Source organism: Falco biarmicus, chromosome Z, assembly GCF_023638135.1.
Source record: "Falco biarmicus isolate bFalBia1 chromosome Z, bFalBia1.pri, whole genome shotgun sequence".
Lineage (NCBI taxonomy): Eukaryota > Metazoa > Chordata > Aves > Falconiformes > Falconidae > Falco > Falco biarmicus.
This window is the reverse complement of record NC_079311.1, coordinates 64,730,852-64,758,002: the sequence shown is the minus strand read 5'-3', so window position 1 is coordinate 64,758,002 and position 27,151 is coordinate 64,730,852. Positions and strand designations below refer to the sequence as shown.

The window sequence follows — 27,151 nt, the reverse complement described above, 5'->3', positions numbered from 1 at the left end:
ATCCCCCAACAGCATTCCTTAAAATACCAACATTTTCTGAGTAAGAGCAAAATTACACATGTAATTATAAAGCTTGTCTATACACACACACACACACATACACTGGGGAGCACAGAGGCATGATGACAAGAGGGGGAACCCCAGCAGCCCAGTCCAGCCTCAGCCCTGTAGGCTGCGGAGTGACATCCACCATGGTGAGCTGATGGCAGAGGCTGCCTACAGCACCTTACAGACTGAGAGAGTACTGCCAGGAGGCACGGGCCATATTATGGGACACCAGGGAAAAGCACAGGCATTGCATGGTATTTACCATGGGATGTACCGGGGAGAAAGCGAAAGCAGGGAAAGGGACAGGTCAAGGTGATTTGGAAAGGAACATGCATGGGAAAAGAGGAGTAAGGGGTTGAAAGGAACTGGTCAGTTGCCTTATCTGGCCACAGGATCCCCACAGTCTGTCCTATCCTTTTACTGAACTGCACTTCTAACTCTCTTCCTGGGTGAGGGGTTCTCTGTCCTGCACATGTGTGTGCCAGCAGCTAGGGTGAGACGGTTTGTAACCATGTCCCTGGTGCCAGCAACTGGAGCAAGACCACGTGTGGTCACTAACATGCATCAAACCAGACTAGCCAGTCAGCTGGCTGAGTGGCCCAGGAGCCATGGGCTGGTAGTGAGGCACCTGGTGGAGGTGGCCACCAGAGGGATCAGGGGTCCGGGCTATGGGGTTGGAGGTTGACCAAGAGGCCCATTTGCATGCTGTATGTGTCTTAGGTGTGAAGTAGCATGGTCAGCTATGGGGTGGGGTGGGTCTCTAATCTGGTCATGAAAGGATCCTATATGTGTGGCTCTGTGTGTGTGCATGCATGTACACTCACGCCAATGAGGAAACCAGGGACCATCTATGATATATATAGCTACTGGGGCATCACAGCCCAGCTCCTGGAGGACTAACAGTGTATGTGTGTCCCACCCACAGACCTTCATCTTTATCAGCCAGAGGGGGGAAGAGGATGCGGACAGTTGCACGGTTTGTGTTTCCCTGTTCTGCCTGTGCTGAGCTGGGTGGCCGTGACCATGCACATGTGTTTATCAGTACTGTACACATGTGTGCGCCCATGGGGAAGGCATGCTTACACTGCACACAGAGTGGGCCTGACAACAGGCAGCTCTGGCAACCTCACCTCTATTGGGCATGTGTGAAAATACAAAATCCAAGACTATTTGCAAAGCTTATGCATTGTTACACTGTATGTAAACACTTCAGGAGAAAAATAAAAAAAGTTATTTCCATAAAGTTTGGAGGAAAACTCAGAAGAGAAACTAATACATTGTTTCAAGACTAAAATTCAATACAGGAGAAGAATAGAAACCATTAGTGAAATCAGCATTCATGATGTTGGCAATTTCAGTATCCATGACAAATGTACTAAGTATGAATTATTTACTCTTCTTTTTTGGTTGGTACTACAGAAGAAAGAAGAAAAAAGAATCTGCTGAATCAGATCTTTGGTGGATGCTTTCATCTGAGCTGTAGAGAAGTTTTCAGTAATTAATAGCCAGCTGCACATCCTGATATAATGCCAGATGGGTCCTGCGTCATTAAGCATTACTGAAACAAGTTACTGTTTATCAGGTAATGGTCCAGAAAAATAAATCCTTGGAAAAGCAAATAAGTTTTCTTAAGAGAGAAAGGTGTATTTAAGGAGTAATTTGATGGTCATTATTTAATTTCATTTTAAAAAGTAAGTTTGTGAAATGTTACCTTATCATGCAAATCTCTCACATATGGGAGGGACAGAATCTATTACTCATCTACATTTACATTTCAAAGGAAGTTCTTTTGACAAAACTATCAGTACTGTTGATAGTTAACATTCCTTGATATTTCTTTTAAGAAGTTATTTTTCAGCTATTTATATCTTTGCCTAAAATTATCCATCCAGTCAGATTTTTTTTTGTGCTGGGTATATATCCCAAGGTAGTTCATTTTTGACATAGTTCTGTAGAATGAGATTCTGCGCTCCCACACAACAATGGGCTACCTGAACCCATTCACATCCCTCACAGATGATCTCCATAGGTACCTCACTCAATTCTAAGGGTACTTAGCTCTGAATTTTGAAGAAAGATTAGCAGAAACAGAGAGTATTCCCAATTGCAAAAGAAGATTATTTGAACAGTATCTGGATTAGATTTGTTACTATTAAAGTACTAGAAATGCTGGAAAATTAATCTCTGGATATTTCAAATTACTTACTCCACATTAGCAGACACTTCTTCATACCTTAAATTCCCATCTATAGAATAGATATAACGATATTTTGTCAGTGCTGCTACAGCACATCCTTTAATCTTTGTAAAGTACTCAGCTTCTACAATGGGAAGAATTAAGGAAAGCTCAAGAGGAAATAGGCCATTTCGAATCTGGTGCAGGTTTTAAATTACTTATTTTGAGAAAGAAGTACAGGGCTGTCTGCTGAACAAGAAATACTGGGGCAGCTGCCAAAGCAGTGAAGGAATAAGGTGTTCCGTGGAAGCTATAGTATCCCTTCATGCATTTGGAGCAAGTACCTCACACACATAGGAATCCTAACTATTTAAGTTATGGTGCAAGTCACCAGAATTGTAACATTTTCTAACTTTTGGATCCTTCAAACCTTGTTTTAAACACAAATACGTCTGTTTTCACATAAGCTCACAAGCAACAGTTTTGCATTTTGCTACAAAAGTTAATTTGATATGGTACTAAATTTATACAAACAGCTGCATGTGAAATCACGCCTTAGTACATTTTATAATCTTGAATGGTAGGTAACAGCCTATTAGAAAGCCTCTTTGCTACTACTCGATTTGGATGTGCATAACAAGCTCAAGAGAATGTGACTGGTTATTTCCACATCCCCCACCATTACACTTTTTGAACACCTGAGATTTAAAAGGCAAGAAGTTTGTCTGGTACAGCCAGGAGAAGTACTTAAAGGCTTTTAAAGAGATACGTAGATATTTTAACTCCAAATCAGATTAGTAACAGTACGCCCACTATATGGAGGTACACAAAGTAAGGATGGACAATTGCTTGTCCTGACATTACTTTCAGAAGTGGGTGTAAAAGCTTTTTGGTTTTATCTCTCTATTCCCATCCATGCCTGGGTCTGAAATGAAAAAAGCCCAAACATAAATGTTCTCCCTACAGTGTAAATGACATTACAGAAAAAAGTTAACTGGCATAATACTGCAAGATTATTTAAAAGGTAACAGTAAAAAAAATCAAACCACTAGTATTCATCTTTGCTGTCAGGTAGTATCATTCTATCATAGATAAATAAAAAGACAAAGAATTGTATGACATCCAGAAATTGTTAAAGAGTTTTTTTCTCAGACCTTCTCAATGATCTTATCCCAAAGATGGTAAATTAAGGTTACAGGGTGAAAGACAACTACTAGCAGTCTCAAAGATTATTTCTTTTTTACTTATGACATGTTCACTATTTTAAAGACCAAGATCACAAGCAAGATCTTCTTCAGCAAGAAACTGGTAATATCAAACAACAATATGCAGCATCCCTCACTAAGTTTCAGAAATCTAATTTTCAGTGAGTAACCAGTTGATATAAAAATACAATTTGACATAATGTAAGTCGGTAAGATCTGCATTCCAAGCAAAAATGGAGGTTGTTCTCCATACAACAGGCTGTTGTAACTTGGGGGATTCCCTGCCAAAGGATATTGCAAACGAAGAAGTTTACATAGGTCCCAGAGGAGACTGGGAAATAAATTAGGAAATATTTGAGTGGAAAATACTTGGGGGCTGGGAGAATACTTGTGGGAGGTGTCATATTGCACTTTCCCCTGTGGACGTCTGCTTACAGCCAGAATATCTACCCATCTCGAGGTACTCTTGGTTTCTGCCATTACATCCACTTCATTAGTACACTTACTCTCACACAATATAGTGTAAGCATATACAATAAGCTTAAACTAAACCATTTTTTTCTGGAGAAGATGACAGCTAGCGTGTTCTCAAGAATCAGAAAGATGACGTTAGGCTGCAGGCCCCACCACCACCTTGCCCTTGGTGTGCACTTCTTTGTCTTTGAATTTTCACCCCACTCCTGCCTCTGCATTTAGATTAAAGTAAGGTGGAGGTTACTTCTTGCTATGAATTTTATCAATGCCTACTATGAAAACAAAAATCTTAATCCTGATTATAATCTTTACACTCAACCGTAATAGTAAAGAACAGGTAAAACATTTCTCAACAACAACCACTAGAGAAAATGCTTTTGGGTGCTTCCATTTATCCCTCTGTAAATTTGGTAAACAGAAAGGCATGTTGCTAATTACCTTACCAAAATCCACTTTGATAGTCTCACAGGAAACACAATATTAAATCAAAATTCAGTATTAAAATAAAATACCGTGGAAAATACAGAAGCAAAATTAATAAATAAGGAAATAAAAACTTTTAGCTTTTTCAAGTAAGAAGTGTTCTGAGTAGTAAGTTATTTATGTAAATATAAATATGTATTTAGCATGGGACAGTTCCCTGTTTCTCTCAGAATAGCGTCCATCACATAACTGGGTCATTATTAAACAAAATGACAGTAAGAACCTTAGAACTGCAGATCCAAATTCCAGCTTTCTTAAGAGAAAATAATTTTCCAACTTCTGGGATATGGATGTTGCAACTTCTAATTCCTATAAATAGAGGAAAGTATACATTCTATAATTTGAGAGAGAAGGAAGGAGGGAGGTTGGAGGTGTGGGGTAGGTGGGGTGTGTGTGTGTGAGTGTGGTTTAAATAAGAATTAAAACATACTTTTTGCATTCAGTTTGGAAGCTGTCTTGTATCTTCATACCTCCATCACTGACAGTCACAGAAAATCAGTGTCCTCAGGGGAGATCAGGGGGGTATTCAAACTCCAGATTTATCTCTAATCTTCCTACATGAACTGTCACAGAAGACACTTCAGTGGCCTACAGCCTTTTATGATCCTTCCCAAATCCAGATCTAATGTGACTTGTGCAACAGAATCATAACCAAGAACTGGTGACAAATATATCAAGCAGGATGCCAAGAAGGCAGAATTGAACAAAGCTATGTCTTCCAGTATTTGAAAATTCTGTTTATTCATTAATCTCTGACACTCGCTCCTTCCTACAAACCACTCTATAAGGCTCAGTGCTTCACATCTGCAAATGTCATATTGCATATAGTTGTACTATTCTCTGCTATTAAAAAAAGCACCAAAATTAAAGTACTAGGTTGACATTACAGACATTTCGCTATTTTCTCCAAAGATGCTATATGATAGAAGAAGCTTTGTTATAATTTTACCCGCTACAGCAAACATAAAGGTTTGATTTTTTATTGTTGTTTTACTTTATCCAAAATATATTTGTGAAAGTTTTAATTTTTATTTATATTGTTTGAAAATGTTGGCACATCTCTTTTAGTTGTTTGGGCTTTTTTTGCCCCAATAATAAATAAAGATACAGGTAAATATAAAATAAACTTTTTTTGAAAAGAAACAGCCTTAGTGTTCTGATGACTGACAAAAAAAATGGATGCTTAATGGAGCATGGAAGAGTGAAAAGTTCTTTTCAAATATTGTGTCATTTTTTTTAACTATCTAACAATCACACTTCGTATAGATCTTATCTTGTGCTCGAAATTAGTGGTACAATAAACAAGCAGTGAAAGAAAACCATGGTAGATGGAACTGTGCCCCTTAGCACGTTAGGAATATATAGCACCTTTTGAGATTTATAGACCATTCAAATATGTTGACTTTATTAGATCAGGTTTCAGGTAAGAAAGAAATTGGAGTGAAAGAAAAAAGTGAGAACCCCACCTCACACATCTAGGGAAGAGGAGGCTAATAATTCCAAAACACATTTTCTTAAATGGATATTAATGAATGTAAAATACAGACTGTAGCCAAACACAGGAAAACCTAAGTCAATCTTTCTAATTTTTCCCAGTCTGTTGCTCTGTGTTCAGCAGTGCCCATTTGAAAAGACATGACCGTGTGTATCCAGGGCTCAGGATAAGGAATGACTGGCCCTTTGTAAGTGGCAACACATATTTACATCACCTTAAAGAGAAATAATTAAATGACAAATACATGAAAATTGACTTGAACCCTGTAAGCAATTGTTAGAGAAAAAGACCGGGGAAAACAAAGGGCAGCACCAACACTACAGGATGCTTAATCATCTTATGATTATATACTTTAAATATATATATATAAGATGTATTATATTTCTTTTATATATATAGTATCTACTATATCAATAACAAAACTAATTCAAAAAATCAGTGTGAAGTCTTGACTCTGCAGAATTATTGAACTGATCACCTCACAATTTTCAAAGACACTGAAGTAGGCCATCTGAGCACTCCGACATGGGTTTTCATTGCTGACATTAGAAATGAAACAGCTATTTAATTTGTCAAAAAATACTTTTGATAGAAGAAAAAAACCCAAGTATACAGTATGTTTTGCTCCTACGATCAAAGGAATTTTTCATATACCTATTGAGATAATTTCTCTTGACAAAAAACTATGAGAGATTAATGACTACTTTTGTGGTGCTTCTGTAAATTGATTTTTTAACAGTGGCCACTGGCACAATTTTCCAATTACCCACATTTGCTACTTGTTGCTAGAATCTATGAGGATTTTAGAGAACTTCTGGAGCATCATCATCCCATCTAACATCTTTCTCAGATTTTTCAGGCTTTCCCCTAAAACAACCTTGAGTTTTTGGGTTTCCACTATATCCTCTATCTTTCAAACCCTTCAAATTGGAATTCTATGTAAGACTCAGTCAAACCATATTCATATCTACTAGAAAGCAAAAGACCATTTGCAATGGAAGATTTTAATTATTCTTCTATTCTTTGCAGTATGTACCCTTCTATCTTGTTTGCAGATCCATAAAATCGTGCTGTAGTTAATCTGATCAATGATGTTAAATTACTTTGGCTGGATTTTTTGTTTGTTTCTGCCTGACTGTGCTGAGAACACAGTCCCTTGTTTATCAGAAAGTTAGTTCAGATAATCTGCACATGATTTGCTTTTTAAAAAGATGTGAATCTCAAAGTGAGGGGGTTAAATCATGTCACAGTAGAAATGAAGTCTAATAACCACTGAAACAGGTGTCTGATGTGTTCCAAAGTTAAAGATACCATTAGGACTACAGAAGAAGGAGGTGAGCAGTCACATGGGTCCTCAGAGTGATACCAGTAACATTAGTGAGAATAATAGCTGCTGACGTCTCAATGAAATGAGCTACAGCAGAGCTGGATTATGAGGCACTGAAATAGTATTAAGACAACTCAGAACTGACCTGTTAATCACTCACAGAGCTAAAAAGCCCTACTGGGTACTAAAAGCCTGCTTCTTCTGACCAACGAGAATGTAATTCTATAGAAACTTTCTGATATTCATAGTCACAGGCTAACGCAGAAGTAGGGTATGTGAGAAAAAAAAATCATGAAATAAGTATTTGGTATTTCTGCTATGAAATTGTATCTTGATTGAAGAAAAAGCCAAGAAAAGAAGGTAACAGGTTTGCTAGCTTACCATTCTGGAAAGCATTTTCTCAAGAATCCACTACCCTTAAACAATTAAGGACAGGAAACTATTAGGTTACCGCAACAGTCATGTTTTCAGTCTTGTATGTATTTGTATCAGTGTTCTATGATGCTTATAGCAAGATGAGTATAGACAACAATATAGAAAAAATGTAGCATATGTATCCACTTTGTCTTAAGAAGAAAAGATGTATCTGGTAGGAAATACAAATAACTGACAAAATAAAAGTATTGAAAATAACTGTGAAAAGTTAAATAAAACACAAATGAGCAACAAAAGTACCAAACATTACTGAAGATATAAAAAAGGTGAAAGCATTCTTAAATATGACACAAATTATGTTCTTGGAAAGCTACCTGGAAGTTGTTGAACAAACATCTTTTAAAACACTAATCTATCCTTTGTCTGTAGTGAGAAGAATCAAGAACATTGTAAGGTACTGCCAAATATACAAGCTGTATCAAAATAGAAACCACTTATATAACTGAATGATAGAAAAAACCTAGTATGCCTGTCACTGTATTTCAGATACTATACTACTCTTCTGACAGAATATGCACAAAAGAACTAAAGTGATATAAAATATCACCCAAATAAGCCACGAATAATGTAAGAGCAAATTAGGCTGTCAGTGATAGATACCCAAGTTGGTAATATCTGTTTGGCATATTAGCAAAAAAGCCTACTATATTTCTTTCAGTTACCTTTTTTTTTTTAATTAGAAAATATTAGAAATCAGAAATTTTAGAATAAGATGTATTTTGCCTGGATATACAGTACAATACAGAAAATCTTCAGCAGAAAGAATAGAATTATTAGATCTGCAATGCATAGGTATCAAGCACACTATATAATTTATATTATATTTAATAGATTATTATATTGAGGCTATTTAATAGAGATATTTCATAACAGATCAGGTTGAAAATTCTTGAATTACACAGCATACTGAAATGGAAAGCTATCATCAGTTACATTCAACTGTAGAAAGCAGCTGTGCTCTATTCTGTCCTGTGTTTTTGATCCAAATGAGATACGAGTCCTGTGTATTGAAAAACTATGGTATGATCTAACATGGAAAATGAGAAATAAATTTGCAAATAATGCTGCTGAAGTAACTAGATTTTTGATTCAGCTACCTAATTAAAAAAATCAGAATTCAATTTGGATTATTTATAAATTATTTTAATCTGTTTTTCTTACTGGGATGAAAAACCTATTGAGATAAGAGGCTGCTGCTAGAAGCACCATAATTTATTAAAGAGCTCTGCCATAAAACAATAGGATCTATATTTAATTGGTTTTGCTATTTGCAGATTGCCCTATTCACCTTGATATAGAACTACTATGGGAGCATCCTATATAAAATGTAACAGCTCAGAGAAAAGGACAGAAATAAAGACACACAAGATTACTATGTGTCTTAGCATTTAGGCATTCTACAGGACTGTGGAACAGGAAGAAATTTAAACGTTAAGTCTCTGCATCCTTGGTGTTATTTTTGCTAGATGAAGATGCCATCAAAACCATAAACTCCCATTTGAGCTTGGCAGTCTGCTCCAGCACAGCGCTACTTACCCCTAGGCACCACCTTTTTACACATTGAAACTATTCATGCAATTTAACCCAAAATTGCTACTGGTACTGACTGAAACCACATTTTCAAAGAACACATTATTTACTAAAATGAAGTTAGGTAACTTGGTACAAAAGTTTTCCACTGGTTATCAGTCCTGTTTTCAAAGGTATTTCCACTGGTATCAATCCCATTTTCAAAGGCTTAAATGACTTTTTGATCCATCTTCCTAAATTTGTTACTAGGTGAGTGATCTGTTTCATTGATGGTTGCATCAATCTCTCTTTCCTTATTTTAGTAACTTTTAGAAAAGCGCTACCACTTTAACACTTTTCAGACAGGTAAATAATGAATACGTCATTAATAGTAAAAACAGGAAAAGAACCCAAATGGGTATCAAAGATATTTTAAAATACACTCTTTTTTTGGTGTGTGTTTACATTTTTTATATATTACTTACATTACAGATACAATACAGGAACTATTTGAAATATACCAGCTGCATCACTGAAGCAATTCTACCAGACCCCTGTTACTCCCAAAGCTTAGCCCTCGGAAACAAGAGGCATTACTACTTAGTCATTACAGACAAATACAGAATTCTTTCAAAAATACATCAACAATGATTTAAACTCCTAAAGTGACAGGAAAGGAAAGGGCAGGAAAAAGGGCAGGAAAAGAAAAGGGAGAAGGGAGAAGGGAGAAGGGAGGAGGGAGGAGGGAGGAGGGGGAAGGGCAGGGCAGGGCAGGGCAGGGCAGGGCAGGGCAGGGCAGGGCAGGGCAGGGAAGGGCAGGGAAGGGAAGGGAAGGGAAGGGAAGGGAAGGGAAGGGAAGGGAAGGGAAGGGAAGGGAAGGGAAGGGAAGGGAAGGGAAGGGAAGGGAAGGGAAGGGAAGGGCAGGGAAGGGAAGGGAAGGGCAGGGAAGGGAAGGGAAGGGAAGGGAAGGGAAGGGAAGGGAAGGGAAGGGAAGGGAAGGGAAGGGAAGGGAAGGGGAGTAGTTGAATTAATTCATTCACCAGAAAGAAACTTAAAAGTAGAAGGGATGTAAGAGACATTCTGGGTGACACAGTCTAGTTGCCCTGCTGTCACAGACTCCACACCACAGAAACATTTCCTCTGCTAACATGCAACAGTTAATTACTTTCATGCTTTTCTCCAATATGCTGTTGGAAGGCTGTTCCAGAGCCTGCTTTGTCTGACAGTCTAGGAGTGCTCTAATTTCCAGCCCAAAGGTCTGACTGGTCAATTAAACTCCATTGATTTCTTCAATTTTGCCAACACAGCTCTAAAACTGAAGTAGAAAACCCAACAGAGCTGTAGCCGAATATGCCTAGCACATGTTGGTTTAACTTGCTCTTAAAACTCTGCAATGATACAGGACCCAGAAGTATGGCATTTCTCTCACCATCTAAAGCACACATTTATCAAGAGTAACTGTTCTAAAACTGGGAGTTTAGACTCTGTTAGACTTTAGCAAGACTCCTCCAAGACTCTGCAGCCAAACATCTCCTGTCCCTGCAGGTACGAACACAAAGATTCTCTGACATTTGCCATTTAATTTCACTGTGCATGAGGAATTCTGATATTCAGCAGTTGAAAACCTCTATGCAGTAGCAAAATATACTGACAAACGCACAGCATTCACAATATGATTTCAGTTCTTTCCCTGTCCTAACTTCCAAGGTAAACAACAACAAAAAAAATCAATAAAACACATATATTTCTCCTGAAGGTGAAAGTGCATTGACTGATAAAAGTCTCACATAAAAATCACTGATGCTAGAAAAGTCATGGCAGTCAGGTGAAGTCCCTGGTACCTGGAAAATGAAAACATTGCACCTCTTTGTAAAAAGGGTAGAAAGGAGGACCCTGGGAACCACTGATCTCTCAGCATCACCTCTGTGCCCATGCAGATCATGGAATAGATTCTCCTAGAAGCTCTGCTAAGGCACATGGAGGACAGAGAGGTGATTCAAGACAGCCAGCATGGATTCACCATGGGCAAGTCTTGCCTGACCAACCTGCTGCCCACCTATGATGGAGTGACTACATCAGTGGGGAAGGGAATTGCTATGAATGTCATCTATCCGGGCTTCTGTAAGGCCTTTGACACAACACCCTTCCCTCTAAACTGGAGACATGGATTTGATGGACAGACTGTTTGGTAGGTGAGGAATTGGTTGGATGGTCACATCCAGAGAGTAGTGGTCAACAGCTCTCAATGTCTGGATGGAGATCAGTGACCAGTGGTGTCCCTCAGGGGTCCATATTGGGACCAGTACAGTTTAATATTGTCATCAACAGTATAGGCAGTGGGATCAAGTACACCCTCAGCACATTTGCAGGTGACACCAAGCTGTGTGGTGTGGTTGACGTGCCTGAGGGATGGGATGCTATCCAGAGGGACATGGAGAAGCTCAAGAAGTGAGCCCAGGGGAACCTCAGGAGATTCAACAAGGCCAAATGCAAAGCCCTGCACGTAGGTCAGGGCAACCCCTGGTATCGATACAGGCTGGGGGATGAAGGTAATGAAAGGAGGCCAGCGGAGAAGGATTTGGAGGTAGTAGTGGATGAAAAACGGGACATGAGTTGGCAACGTGCACTTGCAGCCCAGAAAGCCAATTGTATCCTGGGCTGCATCAAAAGAAGCGTGACCAGCAGGTTGAGGAGGTGATTCTGCCCTTCTGCTCTACTCTGGTGAGACCCCACCTGGAGCATCCAGCTCTGGAGTCCTCAGCACAGGAAAGACATGGACCTGTTGGAGCCGGTCTGGAGGGGGGCCACAGAAATGATCAGGGGGATGGAACACCTCTCCTATGAGGAAAGGCTGAGAGAGTTTTGAGGTAGTTCAGTTCCTCTGGAGAAAAGAAGGCTCTGGGGAGACCTTACTGCAGCCTTTCAGTACTTAAAGGGGGCTTACAAGAAAGGTGGGACAGACTTTTTAGTAGGACCTGTAGCATTAGGAGAAGAAGTAATGGTTTTAAACTGAAAGAGGGTAGATTCAGACTAGAAATATGGAAGAATTTTTTTGTAATGACAGTGGTAAAACACTGGAAATGTTGCCCAGAGAGGTGGCAGATTCCCCATCCCTGAAAACATTCAAGGTCAGGTTGGATGGGGCTCTGAGCAATCTGATCAAGTTGAAGATGTCCGTGCTTATTGCAGGGGGGTTAAACTAGATGACTTTTAAAGGTCCTTTCCAAGCCAGACTACTCTATGATTCTATGTACTTTTCACATAGGGTCCCACAAGGGACTCACAACACTAGACAAAATGTCATCTTTATTTCCCTAGACATGCAAGCACATTTGTTCTTTCTTCATGGTATCCCCTAACATGGATGATAGTGCAAAACTTGCAGAGCACCAAAGTCTCTTTTAAAATTAGAAATACGATACTTTTTCAAGCCTGCAGTGGTCCTGTTATTACTACAAATCTCATTCCAAATGCACTGATGCCTTCAACTTACGTTCCTGAAAGGTAAAACTAATGCATGTTAAATACTCAGCACTTTTTGAGTACTTCAAGCATGGGTGACTAGTTAGGGAAGAAAAGTGGTTTCTTAGAAATTTAAACATGCTTTTAATTATTTTATTCTGTGTTTTCTGTAATTGACAGTTAAAATACTGCATACATTTTCAGTAAGGAGAGTAGTATGATACCATGGTTGTTCTGCTGATGTTTTAAAGGTTTCTGTGCTTTCAAAATCCTTGCTGTTACCTACACTATTCATCATGGGAAAGAACAACACAACTGGACTTGCTTGTCAATTGGTAAGTGAATCTTATGGGGTTCAGAGGCAGCCTAAGCACTTAAGATGTAAATGAGTGGCTTTTGAAAATATTCAGAATATGATGTTAACAGATTAAATCTATGGTTAACAGAGATACAGCTTCATCATTACTGCAAACTCCATTCTGTCTGTGTTTTTGTCCTGAACATGTCTGCATGGATAACGCTTCAACTCTACTGTCTCTACGCCCATGTCCATGTAACACACTTCACTGGCTTCATCCCCACAGTACACCTGAACTGCAGCAGTAAGCTGCTGCATGAGGAACGGGAAGCCTGGCCACCTCCTCCCTCTCCTGTGACCCACCTGCACGGACGCAGTGTGAGGGTGCAGGAGGCAAGAAGCACCGAGGTGACAGCAAGCTCTGCCAGGGCTTTGCCCGGTCAGCTGCTCCCAGGGGCCGCTTTGCCAGGGAGCAGCAGTCCTTCCCTCAGGAAGCACGCAGACTGAAGGCACTTTCTAACCAACACTGTTTCCTGAAAGAACTTAGGTTTTAAAACCTCTGCTCTCTAACATTTGGTTGAAACCAGACAAACAGGTTCCAAAGCTATAAAAGGGGGAAACGGATAGGTATGATCATGCGGGCCTGATTTCTTCAAGTAACTGGGGCGGGGGGGCATTTCACATGTAGATAGTGATATATTCAAATGACAGTCCCAAAGCAGTTCTTCCTGCCCAACATTCTGCATGTGCTGCCTTGGTTAATGCCCAGTAACATACCTGTGAATATATGGAAAGCAAATGGCATTTCAGGAAAGCAGTAATATTAAACTCACAGTCATAAATACGCTTATGCATTCTATATTTACCAAGTATCAAAATCTTAATACATAAGGAGAAGAGCACTCCTTTTTCTTTTTTTTTTGGGGGGGGGTGGGGGTGGTGGGGTGGGGAGGACAGTAGGAATGAAGCATTTCAGCAAAGGATACAAAGCAAAAAACTGACAATCTAGCAGTTACTACTCCAAAAGTTTGTTTTCCTTAGTGATTTTATTTTTTAATACAGATGCCATTACCTATATCCTGATAAATTGTCATTTATTCTGTTTCAGAACGTAGATTCATTTTGCCTTTCAATTATTGTTTTTAAATATATTGTATAATTAATGAAACAATGGCCTGACTATATGATCTTGTTGTAGGATTGCATGAACTGATGGTTCAAAAACATTCACTATGCAAAAATATCTTAAAACTTTTATTCATACTCACTTTGCAGGGGAAAAGCAATGCTCTAAATCAGCTTTAAAATCCTCCTTCTACTTCACAGAACAAGCAAGTGAGCTGGTACAATCCCTACCTTATTATGTCTTAATCTCTGATTCCTGCTTGGTTGCCATAAATAGCCATATATTAGCTCAGCTGCAGCTCAGCATGCATACCTTTTCGTGACTGTGGTATTCCCAGTGGCAGTTACCTCACCACAAGCCACATCTAATTGCAAAATGCAATCCTATGGAAAGAAAATTGATTAGTCTGTGAGGATTATACAGAGTATAGAGATTCCACTCTTGCTAAAGATATTGTATAGCATATAGCTCACCAACTTACACTGCAATAATTAAAGCATTACACCATTTAAAACTTGAAGATGTTTATTACACAGATGACAAGCACCGCACGTTAACTTTCTTTTTATCACGTTGTAACTTCCTAACAAATAAAATGGCCTATTATCCCAAACTAACACTCCCACTAACACCTGTCTAATACTGGAAAGGGCAATTTCAGTATTTGTGAGCTGGACATTCCAAATACTGTTGGATTAGAAAGGAAGAAAAAACCCAGCAGCCTTTAGCTACTCACCTTCTCTGGGCAATTCCTAGGATTATTGTATTTTTATGGGACAAGTGAGTCTCTAGGAGGGAGAGACCAATTTCTATGGCAGTTATTCAAAGAGCCTGGAAATTCTCAGGGGAAAATTGCACGGTTACTGCTGTACTTTTACCCTGAAGAGATTTCCAAGGACAGTTAAGATCAAAATCCCAAACAGCAACAGGGAAATAATAGGTATTTGTTGATTGGTAACCTTTACCAAACCTCCGTTTCAGTATCACTGTATTAAAATACAATCAAAAAAACTACTCTCTCACAACCAGCAAGAAACGTGGAAAGGCTGCAAGTATATTTAAAAAAAAGTAACTGATAGAAGAGCTGGGTATCTCTTGGCCTGTACATGAAAATATGCTTTTCTGTATGACACCAGCCTAGCATTCAAGAATCTTCTACTTTTATCCCAGGTGTAAATTTCTCCATACCTCCTACAAGATGGGGGAAGGGATAATTTTTATTTCACCATGACTATTCTGTTTATGACCTGTTTGGAAAATAGCTATTCTGTCGTTTTTGTTGCCTATTACCACAGCTTCTTTGCTTTATTTGGTGACTGGTAGAAGGTTAAGACACTACAAAGATGACGATGCCTGATGAAAAGTAGTGTCATATAGTAGGACACATACAGTAGCTAAATACAGTGCAAGACAATGAAATAGTGTTGCTGATTTGGAATGTCTGTAAAGGTTCAGATCCGCTATTTACAAATTAAAGTACTGAGGAAAGGTAAAACATGAGAGCTCAATAACAGTCATAGGCCATGCTCATTAAGACAGTTATGAGCTCTGTTGCATGAAATGTTATTTTATAGTGGGCAGGAAACATTGGAATGACAGATTTCAAGAAGGTTTCTGGGAACTTACGGATCCTCCTGAGCTGAAAAATATTGGCTAAAATACCTCTATCAGAGTTTAAGAATTAAATAAAGCATCTGAAGTTGGAAGTCTAAGTATTCTTTAGATGCCTAAATATAAATAAGCTGATGAATGTATGCAATCAAATGCAAGCTAAAAATATTAAGTCCTCACACCAGTATTTTTTTGGTAAGTAATTCTGCTGTTGGAGGATGGCATGATATGTACATTATTATTTCACAATATACCAAATCCAAACAATTAAAATTGCATTTTTTTGTCCTTAATACGTACATTTTAGTTCAGTTGAGCATTGATTTCCATACATTACTGGATGTATCTAGATACTGACTATAACACGATACTGGTTCCTCTGCCCCAAGTTCTGTAAGTATGTATGGATGAGATGCCTCATTCCTTTTTCAATTATTCCACTTACCCAATTCAAGATGAATTAGCCAAAAAACTAATACTGGAAGATAATGTTCATAAATGCACATAACATGAAAACAAAATTTCACAAATAGTCAACGATGCATAAAAATCTTAGACTTTCATGTGTTGAAATGATTTTTAATTGGTCGATATTTGGTCAATTTCATAACTAACAGCTTTGGTCCAGATCCACCAAATCAAACTTTTCTCTTAAAATAGCACTCAAACCCACAGTTAATCTGCTATTTTTAATATGTCTCAAGGATTTAATTGTACACTAAATTAAAGTAACACTGTGATTAATAATTTGATAACTAAAATCTCCTCACTTCCCTGAAGGCATTACTTGCCTATGCAGAATACAGTTGGATACAAAGGCAAATGAAACCAACTTCTGAAACTTTTTTTCCCCTGATATACAGACACATATCATTAGGGTATATGAGCCTCTGTGCTCGATGCTTCTACTATAACCAGAAAGGCTATTTCGCCTTGAAGGTCTTGTCCCAGTCTGAATCTGCAAGGTATATTGCAAATGAGCTGTATGTTTTTTTTTCCAGTTAAAAAGAAGTTAAATTCTGAAAACTTTAAATTGCTTGTGAATAAGAGAGTGTATATTGACATCCCCAGAAAAGAGATCACTCTTAAACAATTTTGTAAAGAAAGATAAATCCAGTAATAACATGGAATAAGACAAATGAAAGAAATGTAGTATAAAATGTTATGACACAACATGGAGTACTTTTTTCTCTTAAAATATTCTAAAGATCATGTGATTGTTCAACTAGGCATAGAACTGACCTTAGAATTTTACCAACTAACTGTTGTGTCAAGGCCAACAACTTATGAAGGACATACAAGCTTTCTGTTACAGAGTTACATCCATATGATAAACAAAGGTAACTGATTCAATCCTTAGCTACTGACCACATTAAAAATGTGTCTGTATTTCAGATCATATATTGAAGACTATTTGTTAGTGTCTGAAATTAAGCATTTTATAAGCACTAAAAAAAAATCATTAAAATAGGAGCTACATTTCATTGCAAATGGAAAGAGTTAAAGTCATGTCTTTTCATCTCAGTAAGAATTATCTGTTTTCCTGAAGGGGACAAGCTGTTATCTGCCATATCAAAGTAACCCAATTAAAATGAGACAATATGAAATAACACAATCTGAACCAATTGCTCCTTAAGATTGAAAATATGAAGCCATTCTACTTTAGAAAAAAAAAATTAAGCCTTCTACATTTTGTAAAACTACTGAATAAATCATTCTGTAAAATTAAAAGCTGTGATACAAGAAGCCTAGAGATCCTCCTTTTAAGAGATCAGCTAAGCTAACTAAATCTAAAAGAAACAGTTCCCAAATTTGAGACTCAGGTATACTCAATTTCACTGTAGCTTTCCAGTGCTTCAATAACTTTAATATTCAGGCAAGTTTTAATTAGTTCTCAACAGAAAGAGAACTAATTTTGCCTAAATAAGGCAAAATACTAATTGTCATACTATTTTTCCATACCCATCTTTAAAAATAGTAATAAATTCCCAAGGTAATCTAGGAATATCAACTTAGCCAGTTTTAAAAGTATGTAAACACCCCTTTCTGCTGTTAAAATGGATCAGACATTTAAACATAGTTACCAGTTTCCTAAGCAAAATTGTTCTTTTCTTTTTCAAATGTTGTCCTTGTTCCTATCCACTCCTTTGAAACTTTTTCTTTTGTGTGTTCCATTTTACTAATCCCATGGAGTGAGTCACACAGGGAAAATGATTGCATTTATTAACAGCTACTCACCAGTAGTTTTTACTGGAAATATTCTTGTATTTTTTGGTGGTTAAAAGAAAAATTATCTTAACTCATTCTGCTATCATCAAAGAAGTAATCCAGTAATAAAAAAGTATCAAGCGTCATGTATTCAGTTACAGTTTCAGCAGACAATAATGAATTAATATTAGCATAAAATCTACCATTTAGCATAGTGTACAAGTGAAACCCAACTACTTCTATTTTAATTACATGAAACTATAATAAGTAGTAAATTATATTTGTTGGCCAATCTTCAGTTTTGTGATTGTCAGCCTTCAATATTTTTAGCGGTTCTCTTTCCTCCCTCTACTCTTCTCCCTGCCCACAAATTGAAAATATAAAACAAAATAATAAATCTTTATGAATAGACCTGGACAATTCTTTGGTTGTCTCCAAATGCCATATAGGTGGATTTCAAGTAAACCTGTTAACGTACTACAATACTTAACGCCATTGTTTCTTTTCTCACTAGGAGTCAAATTCCAATCCTCAGGGAATCTATCTGTCAACAAAAGACCATCCCCACTTAAGTCAGGCCCGAATGTTTATGAACTATGTAAGTACCTACAAACCTATTTACACAGTACTCTATAAATGAAACAACATAAATAATAAATCATATTTAACCAACATGTTTAATGTAATAATAATTTAAATATTTTTTCTTCATTACTAAACTATTGCTTAAGAGGTAGAGGTGTAGGGTAATTTTTGCTGAGCCAAAATGTAAGTGCAGATAAACTCTTCCCCAAGAAGAGAAGGTGGCTCTTTCTATGCAGGTAAGAGTGAAGAACTGCAGGAACAGGTGTTCACTATGAAAAGAAGTTTCAATTTAGTTTCTACGATTGTGGCTTGAGTTTCCAAGAAGATATAAATCAAGACTATATCCAGAGACAGCAAGACTTTCTGCAATTTTCTAAGATCCTTCAAGAAACAACTTGACTCTAACTTAGCCTGAAAATGACTGGTTCAAAGGCGTGCTCTACGTCTAATGAGACATAGTGTTTCAAAGTGTTTTCACTTGAACACAACAGATGGTGCATCCGAAGGAGAGAGTTATGAAATAACAACTTCATTTACAGATCGTAGGCTGAGCACCAAAGAGCAAAAGGCAGGCCTTGACAAGAGTCCACATTCCAAAGACAGAGAAGTTCAGTTTGAAATTAGTTGCAGTAATACAAAGATTAATGTATTAGTGATCTGAAAATGCAGGTTAAATGATCTTATTATTCTGGAATAATCGATTGAAGTCCCAACAGGGTACTCATCTGTCTAGTACATCCAAAGCGAGTGACAGTTTACGTTAGCTTATATGGTTATATTATCTTGCCTGTGCAGAAATTTTGCCTGCAGAAGTGCCCTAACTATTGTGTGGAAGACTACAGAGCACTTCCGTGGTGAAGGTTGTAATTTACATACACAGATACATACCCAGCCTGTCTGTCAGGGGCGTTGTCAGGCTTAGCTGACTAATGTTTCTGGAGATCTTTCAGCTTTTCACATGGTAACATTACAGAAAGTCAAAGGACTGCTAACACAGCTTACAAACAAATAAACTCTTGCCCTATTTGCAGACAGTGGAAATATTTTTCTCCCTTCATTTATTTTCAGCATACTGAATGCTGGCTAGGTGACACCAGACAGATAAGGTGTTAAGAAATATAAAGAAAAGACAATAGATACCTTAAAATTAAACTCCTTGTTTCATTCCGTATCTTACTACACTCATCGTAACTTGAGCAATAAACTGCAACAATGCCTGAAGGAAAGTAACACCTGTCTATGCGTAAGAACATGGGGAATAAGGTGACATTTCATACTATAGCAATACTGTGAAAACCTGCTGACCACAGATGGTTAAACAACATTCTTTGGTCTTAAGAAGTTTCTTCTTAGTTTAAGAGATCATACTTCTTTTCCCCAAAATTCAGGTTCAAATCCAGATTTCCAAAGGAAGAACTGAGATACTCCTCTACATTTTGTATGTTAATGTTTTAAGTACAAAACATCTAAAAACTGGTTAAGTACTGTGCTGAAAAGCAGTTCATAAAGAAGCTTATTTTCTTTCCCCACTATAAACACAGAATTTTCTAGAACAAGCAAATGAGTAAATTGAAACTTTTCATCCTGGTTTGGGCCAGAAGAGTTATGCCATGAAAAGAGCATAGCACTTGACAGAGTTAGTTGGCCATGACACCTTAGTGAGCTGAGGTGACTCATCGTGTCCTAAGAACATAACAAAAAGTTTATTTCATGCATTAGCATTAAGATCTTCATTTTCCATCAGTTTTCTTCACAGTTACATATTGTTCTGTTCTTACAAAATGGAAGAACCCGCGTAAGAATGGAAAGCCAAACATTTTTGGCTGGCTGACAACCATGTGGGTTTCTAGAAAACGTACAAATAAACAATTCAGTATCATTATTTTAGAATCCTGGCAAAAACAGAAGACAGAAGCTTAATAACAATTGCAATCATTCAAGGAATTATTAAGGTGCTTTTCAAAAAATAAGTTAGTCATCAAATTAATCTGAAGAAAAGGACAACCTTTACAACCATGCATCTGCATCATTTTGCATTATATGAAGTATACCAAGCAATAATGATCAAATTAAGTAAATTGTAAAGTTAGTGTACTCACCTGTGGATTAATTTTAAACCTTTACCAGTTTAAAGATAGATAATCTTGAACACATTTCTGTTTTTCCTATGGTAAAGCTAAAAGGCATATACAGTATTTGTTTACACAATTAGGCAAACCAAAATTGAACACCATGTTTATCTTAATTTGCTTTGGCATCAAAAAGGCAGATAAAACGTAATGTTAGGAAATCTAGGTTATATACTTCGGCAGTAAATGTTTCTAAAATTGTTTTCAGCATCAGTTGTAGTAAGCTGTATGTTGTTAATACATAATTTATGCTGTATAGTGTGTAATGTGGTAAGTAGTTATAAAATCATCCTCATCCTCATATCATCACAAACGTTTCCCACTGCTGCTAGGACTAACTTTATCCTCACCCAGGACATGACCTTCCCCAACCACTGCACCCCTTTAATCGTATGCATTTTACATTTGCTTCTCTACAATCTATTTGAAACAGCTTCAAAGTATATTTGTTTTGCCTACTCCAATCTCAGTTTTATATGACCTTTAGAGTCCATTCAGATTATAGGTCTCATTCATACTACCTGGGAACATACATATTTTATAGCTGCTTTTTGTCCGTAGTCAGTTGCTACCTATTACTAACATTACTAGGAGGCTTCAGATACTGGAATTCTCAATAGACTTGCAAAAGCTTACAGGTTCACATTCAAACCCTGCTCTCAGGATTGTCACTTCTTGTCTGTTCTTGCCCTAAACCCACACAAAAGACTGAACACCAAAAATACATCCACCCCCTTGACTAGTTACACAACACTGAAATCCTGGACATTTGAAACAGTAAGTTATATTTCAGAAGAGTTCATTCCCCGCCCCATCCCCAGTCCCCCAAGTCTTCCTCCCCACATTCCATGTGAGACAAGCAGGAACTAGCACATGAAGGCATAGTGCATGTCTCTAAGGTACTAGAAATACCTTAAAAAAGCAACATCTCTAAGGTACAGAAAATCATTAGTCCTACTTCTGAAATACGTGGTTCTATATGCATATAAAGGTTACAAATGTTATGAAGTACACAACGCTGGCCACAAAACACCTTGGATGTGTTGCATCAGCATTGGGGAAACATTGTTAACAATGATGAACTAGTATTTGTATTAAACAAACACAAAACTATTTGGGTCCCATGAAAGATATCCTTTCCTTTATCTTCATTATCATCCTTTAATGGACATCTGAAAGTAGCACGGGGGGTGGGGGGGGCTGGGGGGGGTGTTGGAGGTTATATACATATAGAAAACTTTCCTTTGTCACAATTCCTATTCGTAACAGAAAAGGTTGTCATTCCTTACAGGCGATGCATGGATTTGTGACGGTTCAGAACTAAAAGCTATGACTGCCAGCTTACAACCCTGGCACCCACAAATGCTCCTTACAGACCTACTGTAGCATGAATAAGCAAATTTGCCAGTTCTCTCAGAGTGGAGATGAACAATGGCATGCTAAAAACACTTCCATTCTGAATTAGGGATCTAGGATTCGGTAAGCACAGATGTAGGCATACTATAGCTTGCATCAATGAAAACTGTAACGTGGAACATATAATTGTCCTTATGTATCTTCCTAGCAAACACTTCTGCCAGTCTTCCCTAGGCAGTGGGCTCACATCCTGTGTCAGACAGCAAGGGGCTGGCAAGGAGTGCATGGGGAAACCATGTAACATCCTCTTAGAGGAGATAAATAAGAGTCGCTTTGTTCCACCCCCCCCTCGGCAGACTTCAGGGTTCATGTCTGAAAACCGCTTAATCAGAAGATGAGCTCTGGGGGTTAAAGCATGCTTAAAATAATTTCTGCAAGTTATTGGAAACAGAAGTAGGCCAAATTCTGAGAAAACAATGAAAATGGCCTTCCTGTTAGGTGTGGGCTGCAGTCCCCTCCCCAACACGCCTTGCTAAATAAACCGCCAAAGCAGAAAGATGAAATATGTTCCAGGCCACATGCTCCATTTTTCAGGTAACGCGGTTTCAAGTTGGCTCTGAAAGGGTTTTACGTGGGTCAAGACGGTTCTACGGAAACGTGGCATAAATTTAATTTAAAACAAAAAACCCACACAACACACAAAAAAACCACCAAACAAAGCCCTAACTGCACGCAGCTGACGCGCTGAAGGCGGCGGGTCCCTCCCAGCCGCCCGCCCCGGCGGCCGCCGCGCCCCGCCCCCCCGCGCCCCGCCCCGCGCCCCGCCCCCCCGCGCCCCGCCCCGCGCCCCGCCCCCCCCGCGCTACGGGCGGCTCCGGCCCCGCCATTGGCTCCGCGCGGAGCCGCCGGCGCCGCCGACAAACGGCAGCGGGTGACGCCAGCGCCGGTGCTGCCGGCCCGGGGCCTCGGCGCCCGCTTGCCCCCGCAGACAACTTCGAAATACCGCAAAAAGAACGCGGCTTTCAGAACTTTGCTCGCGCGTTCCCAAGGGAAGAATCCTCTTCTTCCGTTTTCCCGCAAACCGGTTGCGGGCAGAGGCCAGCATACGCCTTAAGGGCAAATCTGTCAGACAAAGGTACACTCTGAACCCAGTCCCTCAACTCCCATGCAGTTGTTTTTTTAAAAAAGAGCTTCCATAACATGTTTGCTTCTAATATTTTGCAAGACTCAATATTCGCACAAAGAGCAAAAGTTTTTCTGGGTAAGTATTCTTGCCTCACCTGATAATACTCATTAAGCACTAACCAGGACACTAATGCCAATACCAGGAGCAAGACATGACGCAACAGCCACTGGTAGAATTTACACGCAAGTTAACTGCACCACATCGCACAGAAAGTTACAGAGGAATATTCTGCAGTGAGCCAGAAGTGTAGATGCCTGTGGTTCAAAGAGGAAACAGCTGTTTTAATGATGATAAAGGGATTTTAATGCTATATGGTCGTCCTCCAAATAACCACATTTCAGAACCTAGCATACAAAAACATTTATTAAACATTACTGAATCATCATATGAATGAGCATTTTTTCCGGTTTTCAGGTCACTGGAATGTATATAAATAAACAAGTTCCAGAACAAACAACACAGTAGCATAGGGAGAAAAGATACCTTCATTATTTCATTCAAGTCAGGCTAAGAAAGAAATGGGAATACGCGTTGCTTTGACACATCAAGAAAATACATCTCCCTGCTCAAATGGGAGCACAGAAAAGAAACATGACCATAACAATGTAAAGGCAAAGGAGTGCCAACCTCATATTACTTCACCTCTACTGTCTCCGTAAGATTTTCATTCTCCTTATAGCCCAGTTAGTTCTCATTTGATAGTAATGTAGGGAAAAAACATAGCATCTGGTAGTTGCCACAGTATTTTGCAAACAGGCATTTTGAGTTTAACAATCTCTAATGTGTATTGATTACTCACCATATCCATGAATGCCTCCTAAAGGGGAAATTATTCACATGCATCATGTTCACAGATCTTCCAGCATTAGTGTTTTCCTTGTCAGACAGATTTATCTGCTGTGGTATTCATAGATGCATTCCAGAACACTGCACGAGCAGTTAACAGCAGGGATTATTGCAAGAATTACTGTAATCCACAAAAATAAAAATTCCCAGGATCTGAAGAAATACTTCTCACAGGGTTTTCTAGGTACATGTCCATCCATTTATGCATCACTTGCTACTTAAAAAACATTAAACTAATCAGTATATAGAAACTGTTGTGATAATGCCTTGATAAAAATCCAAGTGCTTTGACTGGGAATTAAAGCATCTTCATATGCAGCATTTTGGACAGTTGGAAAAGGTTAGTCAAACGATAGTTTCTTGTCATCCGTGCCAAATCAGTGGTTAGGGGAAGATACGTAACTTCAGATTGCTTTGCCATGTTCAGAAATGAATATTGCTTTTTCTTCTTTCTTAGACACATATTCATTAGTGATCGCTTTAATGCAGTTTTCCTTTCTTACAAGCCCAGGGAAAAGGATGATGTTTAATAGCCATGTACAACAAACCCAAACTTATTTCTGAATTGGATACTGTGGGTTTGTTTCTTCAACTAACTAAGAAAGAAGGAAGGAAGTATGCTTTTTCCGCTCCATAGGACACGACTACAGTTAGATACCATCACGAGATGTGAGCATACAATGATCAAATTCATTTTTGCTGTCTAACCCCATTATGAAGCTGCCTGCCCCCTTTAAGTAAAATGACTAAGCTATTGACTCTTGCACTGCAGAACCTAGTTCTGTTTTGATGTTACACTGTATATAAAGCCATGTGCATCATTCTGTACGTTGCAAAATGAAAGCAAAGCTTTAAGTCCCATGTTACCTAAGCATTTTTTTTTTTCTGCTGTCCTTTTTTCCCAATTCAGCTCCCAGATAGGAGTTATGCCTCCTTGACGCTCTGGTAAATATCCTCGGGAGGATTCTCAAGCCCGGGCAAAAGAGACGACGTATATTTTGAAGCAACGCAGGCAACAGGCTCTTGCTTCCTTTTCCCTGACAAGAATTTCCAACCTACCCCTCGGGCTGCCCGTGTCCTCGCCCAGCAGCAGCTCCGGACACTTGCGGACTCCGTGGTACTTACTCTGCAGCAGACTGGGCTCGGCTGCGGCGAGGGCTCTGCTGGCAGAGGCTGCGCTGGCGTCAAGGGGGCCCTCTAGGTGGGCTCTCCCGACACAGCGCATCCTGCCCTGCCGCTCCCGCCGGCGCCGGGAGGGGAAAGGGACGGCGGCACTGGGGGGGACCAAGCCGGAGAGCCGTCCTCAGACGTTTCTCCCGGGTGGCCGAAAGCAAAGACAATTTTGCAAGAAGGTGCAAAAATCCGTGGGAAAAGACACACGTAGGAGGCAGGGTTCACAGTGTCGCTCTCTACTGATATGTGAAAGATTTCTAGGCAAGCCTTTGTGCTTCAGCGTTCCCAGGCCATGCACCGTGTGCTGGCCATTCTTTTTGAATGGTTTGCGCTGCACTGAGACCCTTTAAACTTCAAACAACCCCTTGCCCTTTTGGACAGGAAATACTGCAATATGGAAGCCAGCTGCAACTTCAATGACATTAAAACATGTGATAACAGTGTATTTGATGAGGGTGTGGGTGGACTTAGGAGTAACATGATAAGGTATTGCACTGCACATTTTTATAGATCCTATTTCCTTAAGCGCAGTTCTGTTGCTGTCAGCTCTATTCTACAATACCCCAAATTAGCCCTAGTACAGCTGATGCCATTCTGAAGGAAGAATAAAATATTAAACTGCTTGAATGTCACAATGTGTTGACAGTGAAGTAGTTTTATTTCATTTCAGTAATAAAAAGGTAGCCTGTGCTGCTGCACACATTTGTATATTGCTGTACTTTGAAGTTCTGGAGCACCAAAATACAACAGATTCCAAAATTTAAAAGGACTCCAGCATCATTTATGTCACTACTACTCTGTGCAGAAGATTGGAGTTTCTTTTTTTTTGAAATACCGCCGTGATAGAAAGCAGACACTGAGAGTTAGGAACGGTGAGAATGAGAATTAGCCTTTTTTCATTAAGGCATTACAAAGTATATAATCATGCTTAATAAAAATAAATAGTGTAAAGACCAAGTAAGCTGTTTTAAGTGTTGTGATATGCTCATGCTTTATGTAAAAAGCGCACATGCGCACAAACACACACACACATACACACTTTGGGAATATATACTAGAGACATTTGAAAAGAGTACAAACAAAACTGTGAAAACTGCAAGGTTGTGTGATTAATCTGTATATGAAAATACATTACGTCTAACTGATCCAGTTGTCTATTGCTTTCTCTAGGCTACATCCACTTATTATGAAATATTAACTACACCAAATGCTACACCATCATTATTATTTCATATTGCACTTACCTAACTGCATACTTGCCCAGTCATCCATGGGCACTGACATTTTCAACACTAGACTTAATTAATGCCTTGTACTATCTTGAGAAAGAGCTTCTTAACACTGACCTGGCACCTAACACATCTGAAATCCATGAGCGAGTCTATTCTGCAGCTATATGCCAATTTATCTGGTTTTCTTTGGTATTAAGTTCAGCACAAAGCATAGCACCCATTGACTCAACTAATTTCATTCAGAAGCAGAGTTGCAGAAGGAGAGTGGGCGTATATGAAGTTACTATATAGCATTACAAACCAGTTAAAGAACTCACAAAGTGGAATACACAATATATAGGCTTTCCAAAGCAGCTATGAATTAAAGGCACAGACTTTAATCAGTAAATAATTTTTGTTACATTTCCAGTATAGGCTGATCTGTGAAATTCTTCCAGTTCAAGCCCATAATAGCTTGTTAATCAGTTCACCTTGAAAAAAAACATGCAACAGCTAAAAACATTTAGTGACATTAATTTTAGTGGCTTTTGTTGTGTTTTTTTTCTTTAAAAAAAAAAAAAAGGATAAGCATTTTGGTATGTCAGTTCCAATTCAGGTTCACCAAGTTCTTTGAAAAAGTAGTTCAAGCACAGTTTCAGGTAGAAAAAGAGAAAAAAACCCAATTCAAAGCAGATTTCGCTTTGATTCTGTGGCTCTGCTACCAGAACTGTGCTCTGAGCATTAGAATTTAGGCTATAGGAAAGTCTAGTGCATCTTTTCCATTTTTTCAGAATCTAGGCTAGGCACA

At 38.7% G+C, this 27,151-nt stretch overlaps 1 protein-coding gene across 3 annotated transcripts in view; it reads right to left on the bottom strand.

Moving 5' to 3' along the window:
* Positions 1 to 27,151, bottom strand: part of PDE4D (phosphodiesterase 4D) — a 624,748-nt gene that overhangs the window by 268,487 nt on the left and 329,110 nt on the right. Inside the window, exon 1 of one of the 3 annotated variants that reach the window (XM_056324010.1) lies at positions 23,913 to 26,152. The exons of the other annotated variants lie outside the window; for them this stretch is intronic. Coding sequence (XP_056179985.1) covers positions 23,913 to 23,959 — 47 coding nt within the window. The 5' untranslated portion in view covers positions 23,960 to 26,152. Of the gene's footprint in view, positions 1 to 23,912; positions 26,153 to 27,151 lie in introns of those variants that run through there. 3 annotated transcript variants of the gene reach the window in all.